The 12,808-nt window shown below is 40.1% G+C and overlaps 1 protein-coding gene across 3 annotated transcripts in view; it reads right to left on the reverse strand.

Annotated features, from left to right (window-relative positions):
* Positions 1-12,808, reverse strand: part of LOC147132826 (homeobox protein PKNOX2-like) — a 135,481-nt gene that overhangs the window by 35,802 nt on the left and 86,871 nt on the right. For 2 of the 3 annotated variants that reach the window (XM_086012615.1, XM_086012616.1), the window contains exons 3-4: positions 11,252-11,361; positions 8,807-8,943 (exon numbers count right to left, since the gene is read on the reverse strand). In XM_086012615.1, coding sequence (XP_085868741.1) covers positions 8,807-8,943; positions 11,252-11,302 — 188 coding nt within the window. In that variant the 5' untranslated portion in view covers positions 11,303-11,361. Of the gene's footprint in view, positions 1-8,806; positions 8,944-9,563; positions 9,703-11,251; positions 11,362-12,808 lie in introns of all 3 variants that reach the window. The other variant, XM_086012617.1, reaches the window with a different exon arrangement.

The raw sequence follows: 12,808 nt of genomic DNA on the forward strand, positions 1-12,808 counted from the left end.
GGTAGGTGAAGTTGTCCACTGTGTTTAGTGGAATACCATTTATATGAAAGCTGGGGGGGTTGGAGGTTGGGGTAGTGAGTTGGGACATGACCTCCGTTTTTTGGATGTTGACCAGAAGACTGAAAGATTGGTACAGACTGGAGATGGTGTTCAGGGCGTGTTGCATAGTCTGGGCTGTGAGCTAAGACAGCGCAGTCATCAGCATACTGAAGCTCACAGATATGGCAAGTCTTTGTCTTTGTGTGGGCCTGGAGCCATCTGATGTTGAAGAGGCTTCCATTCAGACGGTACTCTACCTGGACACCATCTTCATGTCCCGTGCCGCGGTGGAAGAGGCACGTGATGGCAGAGAGGAGGATGTTAAAGAGCACTGGAGCCAAGACAGAGCCCTGCTTCACCCCAGTGTTCACCTTGAAGAGCTCTGACTGGAGTTCTCTTGTGAGCACTGTGGCTTGCATCCCATCATGCAGCTGCTGAAGGATGCAAAGAAACTTGGGTGGTACGCCAAGTTTGGAGAGGTGTTTCTAGAGCAACTCATGGTTGATGGTGTCGAAGGCTTTGCTGAGGCCGATGAAGGCTATGTAGAGGTCCTTATGATGTTCTCTGCTCTTTTCCATTAGCTGCCTTAAGACAAAGATCATGTCTGTGGTGGATCTAGTCTTCCGGAAGCCACATTGAGTTTCCGGAAGCACGGCTTCCGAGATGTGCTCAACCAGCCTGCTGAGCATGATTTTTGCTAAAACCTTTCCTGCGACAAAGAGGAGAGAGATTCCTCTACTGTTCCCACAGGCTGCTCTGTCCCCCTTGTGGTTATAGACAACAACGATGTTCGCATACTTCCAATCCTGTGGGAGGGTCCCATGTTCCCAGATGTTTTGGATCAGGAGGTCCAGGTGGCGCGTGAGGAGTTAACCTCCATGATTAAAAACCTCTGCAGGGATGCCATCAGGTCCAGCACTTTTGCTGTTCTTTAAGACCGCTATGGCTTGCCGGGTTTCAGAATAAGATGGTGGGGTGTCGAGGTTCACGATTGGTGGCAGGTCTGGGAGATTATCATCCAGAATGAGAGGGTCAACAGGGTTTGTGTGATTGAGAAGACTCAAAGTGGCTTGCCCAGTGGGAAAGGATCTCATGGCGATACTTAACGGGTGTAGAATCGTCAGCTGACCGGACTGGAGTAATCGCCCGCTTCCTGGGGCCATACAGTGCTTTGATGGGATCATAGAAGCCCTGAGTGTTGTTGCAGTCTGACAAATTTTGGACCTCGGGTGCCTTCCGCACCCACCAGGTGTCCTCTATGATTCAGAGGGCTCGCTGGGTCGCTGTTCTTGCTGCAATGAAGGTGGTTTTCCGGGTGAGAGATGTAGGGCAGGACAGGAGAGCTTTGTGGGCCTCATGCTTTGTTTTTAGAAGTGTCTTTATTGCAGTTGAGTTGCAGTCAAATCAGTCCTGGTGGCGTTTCCTAGATTGGCACCTCCAAGCACCTCTGAGGCTGCACTATGGATAGAATGATGCAGAGCTGGCCAGTCAGCTGATTCCTCCAGGATCTTACTGAGGTTTTCAGCAAGGAACCGCCGAAGGTTGGCTTTGGTGGTGGGGCTGTTCAGTGCTGCACTGTTGAGCCTTTCGTTTGGAGCTGTCATTGGACCACGGGGTTGAATGCTCATGAGGAGTTTGGATCTGACCATGAGGTGATCGGTCCAGCACTCAGCTCCGCGCATGACACGGGTGATGAGGACATCCTGTATGTCCGTTTGGCAGACAATCACATAGTCCAGAAGATGCCAGTGTTTCGAGCGGGGAAGCTGCCAGGTGGTCTTAAATCTGTTATTCATCTGGAAGGTGTTTGTTATGACCAGCTGATGTTCTGCACAGAGGGAGAGGAGCCGAAGCCCATTGTTGTTCATTTTCTCCACTCCGTGCTAGCCAATAACTTTACTCCATACCAGGTGCTCCATGCCCACCCTAGCATTGAAGTCTCCCATGACTATGAGCTTGTCTGTAGGCGGTGTTTTCTGTAGGATGGCATCCAGAGTGTGAGGGTGAGTGTGGCGAAGCGTTCCTTAGCCTGTGGAATGCGCCATGTCATCAGCCTTTCATTGATGCCAATAGGGGATTCCGGCATGCGCTGCAGCAGTTGAAGACTTCACAGCGAAGCCGACTCCATGGTTACGCCGAGTGCCTTCAGGGACCCCTTTCCAGAAGAAGGTATAGCCTGCACCAACTTCTGTCAGAGAGTCCTCTCCATGTAGCCTGGTCTCACTGAGAGCTGCAATGTCGATGTTGTATCTCGCGACCTCCATGGCCACAAGCGCTGTCCTACGGTGGGGCCTGTCAGGAGTTCCAGCCAGGTCTAGCAGTGTGCGGATGTTCCACGAAGCAATGCATAGGTATTGCCTCTTTCTTTTATTGTAATTTCGACCGCAAGGGTGGATGCTCCGACGATTGTGGTTTACCGTTTGGAGTGGTAAGAGCAGACAATGTTTAGACCATTTTTTCTAGGTCCCTCCCCATCTCAGGGGTGAGCAGTGTGGAGCGATGGAAGCTACCGAGGAGATGCGCTGCTCCATCCCGCAGTCTCAACGACCATCTGGCAGGAGTTGCAGGGGGCTGCCGGTGGTCCGGTCTGTTGGACTCCGCCTATGCCTGACCCCAGGTACAGGTTTGGGATCACTCTTAGTCTGGCCTCTACCCTTCGACCTGTTCGGCTTGGGTGACCCTGCCAGGAGTGCGAGACTCAGGCCGACATAGCTCTAGGGGTCATGGAGACGCGCAAAGTGCCTCACCACGATAAGGTGGTATATATTTTATATATACATATATATATCTATATATATCTATATATATATATATATATAATATATATATATAATATATATATATATATATATAATATATATATATATATATATATATATATATATATATATATATATATATATACATACATATATTTCCCACGAGACGAGATGTCTTACGAGATTGAGTCTGCGAGAACGAGACGGGGCAGTAACTCAATTGTATATAGTGTTTTAAGTTAATTTATTGGCTTTATTTATTTATATGTGTATTTATATTTTATATATATACTGATATATTAATTAATAGATGTATCACTGTACCTTATTGTTTTTTTTGTTTATTGTATTGTTTTTAAAGTGCTTTGTTACAGCTCTAGCTGTTATGAAATGTGCTATATAAATAAAATGGTATTGTAGAGTTCAACTTGTTTCTTATATATATATTATATATATACATACATATACATATATACATATATATATTATATATACATATTATATATACATATATATATATATTATATATATATTATATATACATATATATATAATACATATATATACTATATATAATACATATATATATATATATATATATATATATATATATATATATATATATATATATATATATATATATACATACATACATATATTTCCCACGAGACGAGATGTCTTACGAGATTGAGTCTGCGAGAACGAGACGGGGCAGTAACTCAATTGTATATAGTGTTTTAAGTTAATTTATTGGCTTTATTTCTTTATATGTGTATTTATATTTTATATATATACTGATATATTAATTAATAGATGTATCACTGTATCTTATTGTTTTTTTTGTTTATTGTATTGTTTTTAAAGTGCTTTGTTACAGCTCTAGCTGTTATGAAATGTGCTATATAAATAAAATGGTATTGTAGAGTTCAACTTGTTTCTTAGTCAATCTTCATCAAGAGGAATGTCACTGCGTCTGTGTCAAGATTTCTACAACTCGTCGTAGTTCTGGGCTCCTCAGAGCTGCAGATACGGCACCCCGCTGCTCTAGATCGTGAGCCATCATGTCCAAAGAGTTCTTACGTCCATAATTAGTTTGTGCGCGAGCAGCTTGAGCTGTCTTTATTTAGACGTCAAAAGTGCTGCTGCTGTTGAGCATCGGTAAAAAAAAGAAACTATACGCTTGACACGTCTAAACAAACATGATACGCGGCCAACTTTGTACCAGCTGCACAAGCGTTGCGTTCATTGTCTGCACGATAAGCACTTAATGTGTGGCTCAAAGCCAGCCTCACGTATCGCCACATCCATGTTCAGAGCGTTGTCGGTCACAACAGCGACTATGTGATTTGGCCTCGGAAGTTCCCATTCGGTGACAGCTCCTTTTAGGACAAAAGAAAAGAAAATAGATCTCGTGCTGTGCAGGGACGAGAAATCTTGTGGCGTTCTAATTCCGCGAGACCTCATAGCACGAGATCCCGTCCCATCCCTAATATATATACATACATACATACATACATACATATATATACTAGGGGTGGGCGATCGTCAATCTTGCTTTCACGATGTGGAATTTTACATTATCGAGTATTAGTACTGCCTCGAAAAGCGAGTCAGCCGACGGCCGCAAAATATGAGGAAATTCTGAAAATCAGGGTGCATTGATGGGCAGAGGAGGAGGAAGTGATAATCATTCGCCGAATCAGCGGGCAGGACCCTGTCACATGACTTTATCCGCACTGCAGCCGAGCTGTTTCATATATGGAGTCATAGCGAGGCGCGAGTACACGTCGTCCGTAGTCTGTAAATGGTTTGGAGTTGACAAGACTGACGTCAGTGGGAATAACGTTGTTAGATGTGCCAAAACGGTCACGGTGAAGTAGAGGTGGGCGATATGGGCAAAAAATATATATCTCGATATTTTTTTTTAAAAACTCAATGATAATTTGACGATATTCTACAAAAAATATTTAAAATCTGCACTTGTTTCACAGACCAATTGTGCATGGACAGCGTTTGTGAGCAACATCTCTTTTAAATTGCTAAATACAGATTCTGCAAAACATAATGTTATTCTATGGCAATATTTAACAATGAAAAACAAAAATTATGTTTAGACTTACATTGATTTAGGGCATATATATGTCATTCAAATGTCTCTGTTGTTATTCCATGATGATATGACATTTTGAGCAGCAGTAAGTACTGGTGTACCACGGCACTGTGCAAATGCCCATATGGCTGAAAGATGCCTGAGCTATGGTAGCCCATACGTTATTTTGAAAAAAAATACATACATACAAAACACCCAGGGCAACGATACGGCAAAAAGACTGGGGGCTGCACAAACATTCAACAATGATGTCAAGATGGGGGACGCAAAATATCACTCTGCTGGTCGCAAATGGCCCCCGGGCCACAGGTTTGAGACCACTGGTATGGTTTATAAAGATTCAACCATGCAGCAGTCGAATTATGTGTTTTTGGTGATCTAGTCCACCATAGTTCATATAGCATGCATTGTACAATCGTAGTTGGTGATCTAGTCCACCATAGTTCATATAGCATGCATTGTACAATCGTAGCACCTGGAAACACTATTCACTTTGCATGTGAAAAGCCATTTTGAATTCACCAATACGAGCAATAAAGACGAGCTACACAGATCACAGCTGTTGCGGGCACTCCAATCAAGCTGCTAATGAAAAACATCAGGGCTTTTAACATTTATGCATTTTCAGAGGCAGAGAGAGAGAGAGAGAGAGAGGTGGGGGTATGGTTATCCCATGCGCTATACATACACTGTGAGGCTACCTGAACCTTCTCTAGTTTGAATCTGCATTTGGTGGAGGAACGAAGAAAGGCAATTGAAAGCCATCCCAGAAAAGCATGACAACGTTGAGGAGGGAATGATTGGACCAGAGTCTCCAACCACAAAAAAAAAATGCTCCAAAGATGGCTGCTCACCTCACATCAAAGCAAGCCTTGTATCTCAGAGGAGTTGCGAAGGATTTTACAGCATCTTGCCTCAGGACTGAGTGCAGGGGCTCGCGCCTACTTAGAGTGTGCCGGCGGGTACCCCCAGGTGGGACCTGGGGGGCAGGGCCGACAGAAAGACAACCCCATACAGTCTGCAGTGTCATCATTCCAGAAACATAAAGCAACGGACAAAAAGCACCTCGCTATTCATTTGGCCAGAAAAATGACTGCACTGTCTATACAGGAAGATAATCCAGCCTGATAAAAATCTCAGAATTTTGAATAATTTATTTCATAAATGCATACTAGTGGCTAATTATCAGGGTGCATCAATATTCTAGTGAAGACTAAGTTCCTTTTTTCTAATTTTCTCTTTTTAGTTTGAGCAAGAAGTTGAGTCAATTCCTGATCTGATGAAGGATAGAACAAATTGAACGAACCAATCTATCTGTTTTTTATTGGATTAGATTACTCCTATATTCCTTCATTCGGAAAGACTGATGCTTACCTTTGAAAATGACTGTTGGTATGTACTCAAAAGAAATACAGTAAATTTACAGAACATAATATAGTAAGACTGTTTTTATTCACAACAAACTTAAGATCAACAGCTCCACTGTTGCTGGTATAATGTGATTGTTTTAGCTGCTAATTTGTGCCCTGCAGATGACTTCTGACCAATCTGAGGTATAGTCTGCCTGCTCAGTCACCTGATCTAGCCCGCAACCCTGACAAGGATAAGTGAAATGGAAATGGATGCATAGAAATAGTCATTCATGGTGCCTCTGCTCTGAATAAATTACCAATATTCTAGTATTGATTTTGAATTAGTAGGTTTAATTTTGAATTAGTAGGTTAAAGATTGTATGTCAACAAAGTTGAACATCGGAAACTAAGGCACACTTAGGACATAAGTGAAAATACATTTAGCAGTTTCTTCAGGCCAGAAGAGTCCAAGAAAGAAAATATCATATCAAGATAAAGGAATCAGTCAGGATGGTGCCCGCTATTCAGATCCAGAAGTTTATGAACAGAGTTATTTCTGACATGAATAATGGGAATCAGAAGTGAGCATTTTACTCAAGTTTGTCGGTCAACCATTTGTCATCCATCAGCAGCCAAAAACTAAAAACAGAAATAAAAAGCAGTGGAATAATAGGTCACAACTAAACAACTTCAAATTATTTTTGTTTATATGAAGTCAAACAATTACTACAATCATACTTTTGATAAAATAATCTGAACATTTTTAAACACTTTTGAAATCTTTAAACATATACACATTTTCAGCACTACTAATAGGGCTGCCATGATTAGTCGACTAATCACGACAATTAATTTATTTGGCACATTATATTTTTCTCTCGTTTTCCTATTTGCAACGCACATGCGCAGTGGTGGTAATCCGGGTGATATTTGTCGTAAACAGAACCATTGTGGGTAAAGTAGTGTAAACTCATGTTGGCAACAGAGTCCGAAAGTTACGGCGCATTTCATCAAATATACTCAATACAATGCAAAGCTGCCTTTCATGGCAGATGGGGATGCCCGATCATTTAAAAAAAGGAAGCAAGTTATGGCTTATATATATATATATATATATATATATATATATATATATATATATATATATATATATATATATATATATATATATATATATATATATATATATATATATATATATATATATATATGTACATATATACATATATATATATGTATATGTGCATTGTTAGAAAGCCCATGTTGTTTAGATATTTGTACAAATATATATAAACACTATAAATATATATGGGTGGCACGGTGGTCGACTGGTTAGCACGTCCACCTCACAGTTCAGAGGTCGTGGGTTCGATCCCGGCTCCGGCCTCCCTGTGTGGAGTTTGCATATTCTCCCCGTGCTTGCGTGGGTTTTCTCCGGGTACTCCGGTTTCCTCCCACATTCCCAAAACATGCTTGGTAGGTTAATTGGACACTCTAAATTGCCCCTAGGTGTGATTGTGAGTGCGGATGTTTGTTTGTCTCTGTGTGCCCTGCGATTGGCTGGCAACCGATTCAGGGTGTCCCCCGCCTACTGCCCGAAGACTGCTGGGATAGGCTCCAGCAATCCCCGCGACCCTTGTGAGGACAAGCGGTATAGATAATGGATGGATATATATATTTTTATTCACTGATGGAGTTTTTTCTCAGGCTGAATTTGAAATGTCCTTCTGCATAAGCAGTCTATGAATGCACCTTGTGTCTTGCGCCGAATGCGAATTACATCATTGTTCCCTCCCATTGCAGTCATCTGCGTTTCATAGATGAACCACATTCTGTGGGTTAGGTATGATACAAATGATAGAACAGGCTTTCAAGTACAAGCGTTGGCCTCTTGCATGGTACACGTGATCCAACAATGATCCACTTTAAGCTTGTGATCGCTTCACAGTTTGAGACACAACCGACCATATATACTGTACTGCGGGATGAAATGTGTAAGAACGCTCTCCGTCCCCAAAATGCACCGAGCGTAGAGTGCACGTGCATCAGTGAATGGCGGCGATTGAAAAAGACGGCTAAAATTGTCCTTTGTAAAAAGCAAATAGAGCTAATCAAGTTAGATGGCTGTGAATATGGCAAAGTACACATCCAGACTTGGATATTTATTTCTCGTGTTGAAGCCATTTCTTAAGGGAAGGCTCTGCCATGCAAAGAATGTGTGATGCTGTAAAATGGCTTGATATATTCCAGTGGAAGAATATGTACTGGCCTTATTGGGGAAGTGTTTGTAGCTACTGTAAATGGCGGCCCAAAACAGTCCCAGCCACTTCCGCCTTCTTTGTATTTGTGTGACTTGGACGCCTGAGTGTCAGCCTGGTCCGACACAAACTTGGGGTGCCGCCTGGCTGCATTTTTTACCCCAGATGCCAGTACTTGGAAATGATGGTACCTTGTTAATCTTGCCAGATACAATTTACAGCACGGTACTGTTACGGGTACTTGGTGCAACACTATAGCAAACTATATACTCAATGGGTTGTACCAACCTGTAAACAGCCCTCTTGTCAGACTCAAGTTGGGTCTGTGGGTCAAGGGTCACACTGACAGAGTTATTTCCTCCTGCAGAAGCTGCTGGGATATTGACCTGTGGGGTCTTGTTGTTCTGCTGGGTTGTGCCCGTCATCTGTGAAGCAAAACATGAGGACAAAATTATGTGTTTTCAAAAACCAGCACATAAGAGAAAAAGCAGTGTAAATGTTTATAAACATTGACAACTGCTATAATTCTAATCATCATGCAGCTTTGAATAAGGTCTTGTAATAATCACTTCCCAAATGCAATCAGGTGCGACATGTATTTCATACTGACAGACTACAAATGAGAATTGACAGGGAATTATTTTGCACGACAGGGAAGCTCTTTTGTAATCAAGTTGTTAAATAAAATGAAACAAGAGACTCAATTAATCAAACATTACACAATGTGCAGGTCATACAGTATTTCAAGATTCCTGTTAAACAACTGTTAATTGGCAGTTAGTAAATGAAAGACTTCGCTGGTCATTTAACCCAATTTTTAAACGCAAATTTGTAGAGAGATCAGAGAAGAAAAACCTTTGCTCTCGACCGTTCATTCTCTCTTTAGTCTATGCATTCCAAGATCCAGCACCCCACCCCCACCACCATTCTTGTGACAGGTTGGGGTGGGTGAAAGCTTCAAGTCTTAATCCCAGCACGAAATGGGAAATAAATTAGCTTCTTCACACTTAACTAGCTCTCATTTGCATTTTCCGAACATGCATACCGCTTCTCTCCTCTTGCATTAATCCTCTGGGTGAAAGCAGACAGAGGTGGTGGATGATGAGGAGGAGGAGGAGGAGGAGGGTGAGGATGAACCTGCTCTACTTCCTCTCGGTGGGATTGTCTGCACTGTGGGACAATGGCTAGATCCAGATACATTCACAGTTTATTAATTAACACTGACCTGTTGGTCGCACATAACATCACACACTGGGGCATGCTGGTTGATTCCTCTAAGGAAAATTTGACTTTATCCGATTAGAAATTTGTACGCACGGGCATACATATTTTTGTATTCATATTTTAACTTGCACATTTAAGTAAGTTATATATATATAGATAGATAGATAGATAGATAGATAGATAGATAGATAGATAGATAGATAGATAGATAGATAGATAGATAGATAGATAGATAGATAGATAGATAGATAGATAGATAGATAGATAGATAGATAGAGAGAGAGAGAGAGAGAGAGAGAGAGAGAGAGAGAGAGAGAGAGAGAGAGAGAGAGAGAGAGAGAGAAAGAGAAAGAGAGAGAGAGATATTTATATATATTTTTTTTAATCACACATACTCATTTTTCTCAGGTATTTTTGGTGCACCCTGTGTGCAATATGTATTATACGTAAAGTATATGTAATATGTATTTTTAATTGTAATTCATCATAGTGATTAGATATGCACAATACTTAAAATACAGTCTACAACTAGTTCTGCATCTTTAATCTAATTTTTCAGTTTGACATTTTTTAAAACTGTAAATAATGGGAGTGATATTCCATTTAGTTTTAAGATAGCCAGGTCCACACTATGCTATTAGATGCTCTTTTCACTTACTGCATGTCTTAAATTCACAGGTAAAAGTTTCTCCTCATGGCCATTTTTTTTTTTTTTTGCGTGCAATTATTCATTTTTTTTTTTTTAAATGTCCCATGTGAATGTACTATACCCCCAACGTGTGACCTGCTTGCACAGAGGACATCCGCTCTGACGGTGCTAGGTTGAAGTCACTTTAAAAGTGTCACCCGACGACAGACATTTTATCAAGCAACAACAATGGAGGGGTCTTATGTACATAAAGACCTTAAGTTGAAGTTGAAACCACAAACGATCACAATGATGGACTAATACTATTACTAAAATGCAACCTTACCCATGTCTGATTTCTTCAAGTCACTCGCTGTAACAGACCAACTGTTACTTTAAGCTTAATAGTGGAGATACTTACTTGCCTTATTGTGCGTACAGTGTATTGTGTGTTTTGATTTAACATCCAACATTAAGTGTGCATAAACATTTGACAATGATTTTCCTTGGGAAAAATGGGCTGAAAAAAAAAAATTTTAATGAAAAAAGAGCTATGACTGACTGAAAAGTAAAACATTTGTAAAAGATCCTTCAGAGTGCTGTTGCACGCTTGAAATTGTAAAGATAGTGTGTAATGATCACAAAACTATCAACCATTTTGTTGCAAAAGGCTTGAAAGAAATTTGGTTGAAATATTAAGTTTCATTATAAAATTGTTGCTCCCTTTGTTCAGTATTATGGGTGAATGCAGAGTCACAACCAGCAGTAGTGGGATTAAGAGCAATATTCGGCAGCCACTATGTGTGATCGCATACTGTAATTGTGTTTTTCGTGTTAGTAAAAGAACAAATGTTTTAATTTCTTTGTCAATTGTGACTTACCTGTTGGCTCTCCTGGTACGATGGTGGAGGAACGCGCTGGGTGGCCATCATTATCACTGCAGGTCATGCCGGGGACACATGTTGCATCAGGGGATAGCGTCACATTGAGACTGAGAAAGATAGAATATTGAAAAGAGGAATCAAGTGATTGAAAATTGTATGCCAACTGCAGCCACCAGCTGCTATGATTAAATAAGAGAGCATTGCATTTCCAAGCATCTGACTCACACAATTTTTTGTTTACCAAAGTCAGTTGCCTGTAAGCATCTGTAAGCACTGCACAGAGTTGACAGAGACATTTGGTGCATCAAGATCATGATTAAAAGCACTAACAAAACAGTTACTAACAAAAAACATGTTGTTTATGAAAATCTATTGTACATGCAAGGCTCATAATTACACAGGGGACAAACCTGACTAACGGAATGTCCTAAACAAACCCATAACTTTTAATTATATATTTCCTCAAGTAATAATTTTGAAGACACATACTGGAGCAATTTTGGTTGTCTCCACATGAGGACAGCTGGGTCATTGTTGAACTGTTATCAAGCCAATCAAAAAGGCTAATTAGGCCTCTTGTCAGTGGGCTAATTGCTATCGGCCAGCACCCCACATAGCAACGTGCTTTACACTGTTGCATTCACTCAGACTGTAGGAACTAATTGGTTCACGGGTGCATTGCACACACACATAGGAACACAAATAGGCCCCCTGCAATCACCCCAACTTACTATAGGCAAGCACAGCAGGTGAACCATCCCGAAGCTACAGATAACCTATGTTTTTATGCTGCATAAAAATATCCTGTAAATTGCCTAGTTGAGCCTGAGGGGCAAGGGTATTTTAGTATAATATAATAATAACAATAATAATAACGCCTTACAAGGTACCCGATGTAACTGCAAGCTTTAGCTAATATGGCTTCTTCATTAATGGAGATAAAAGCTATATGACATGGATTTAAAGATGCAAAAGCATAATCTATATACATATAGATATGTTGATTTAGATATCAATTTAATGTAAATACAGTTTCTGCCAGAGTTCAAATGTGTCACAGTAGTAAATGCGATTAAAGTGCTTTTGTTCCAATTGCTGTTGCTTTTGTATGACGGCATTGTAAAATTGAGATTAAAATGAGGGACACACAAACACTTTGCAACTGAAAATGGTGTCAACATAATGGAAGATGTTGCGTTAAGGGATATTAATTTAAAAAATATAGTTTTGTCTTTTACATGTTGACAAAGCGTTCCAAATCCAAAGGTATTATCTTTTCTCAGAAATGCACATACATACATACACACACACACAAACATATATATATATATATATATATATATATATATATATATATATATATACAAATACACATGTACATATACAAATATATACACACATACACATATATATATACACTGTGTATATACATACATATATATATACATACATATATATATACATACATACATATATACATATATATATATACATACATACATATATATACACATACATATATACATACATATATATATATACATACATATATAT

This window comes from Filicampus tigris, chromosome 17 (assembly GCF_054856515.1).
Source record: "Filicampus tigris isolate MCC_2025a chromosome 17, RoL_Ftig_1.0, whole genome shotgun sequence".
Classification (NCBI taxonomy): domain Eukaryota; kingdom Metazoa; phylum Chordata; class Actinopteri; order Syngnathiformes; family Syngnathidae; genus Filicampus; species Filicampus tigris.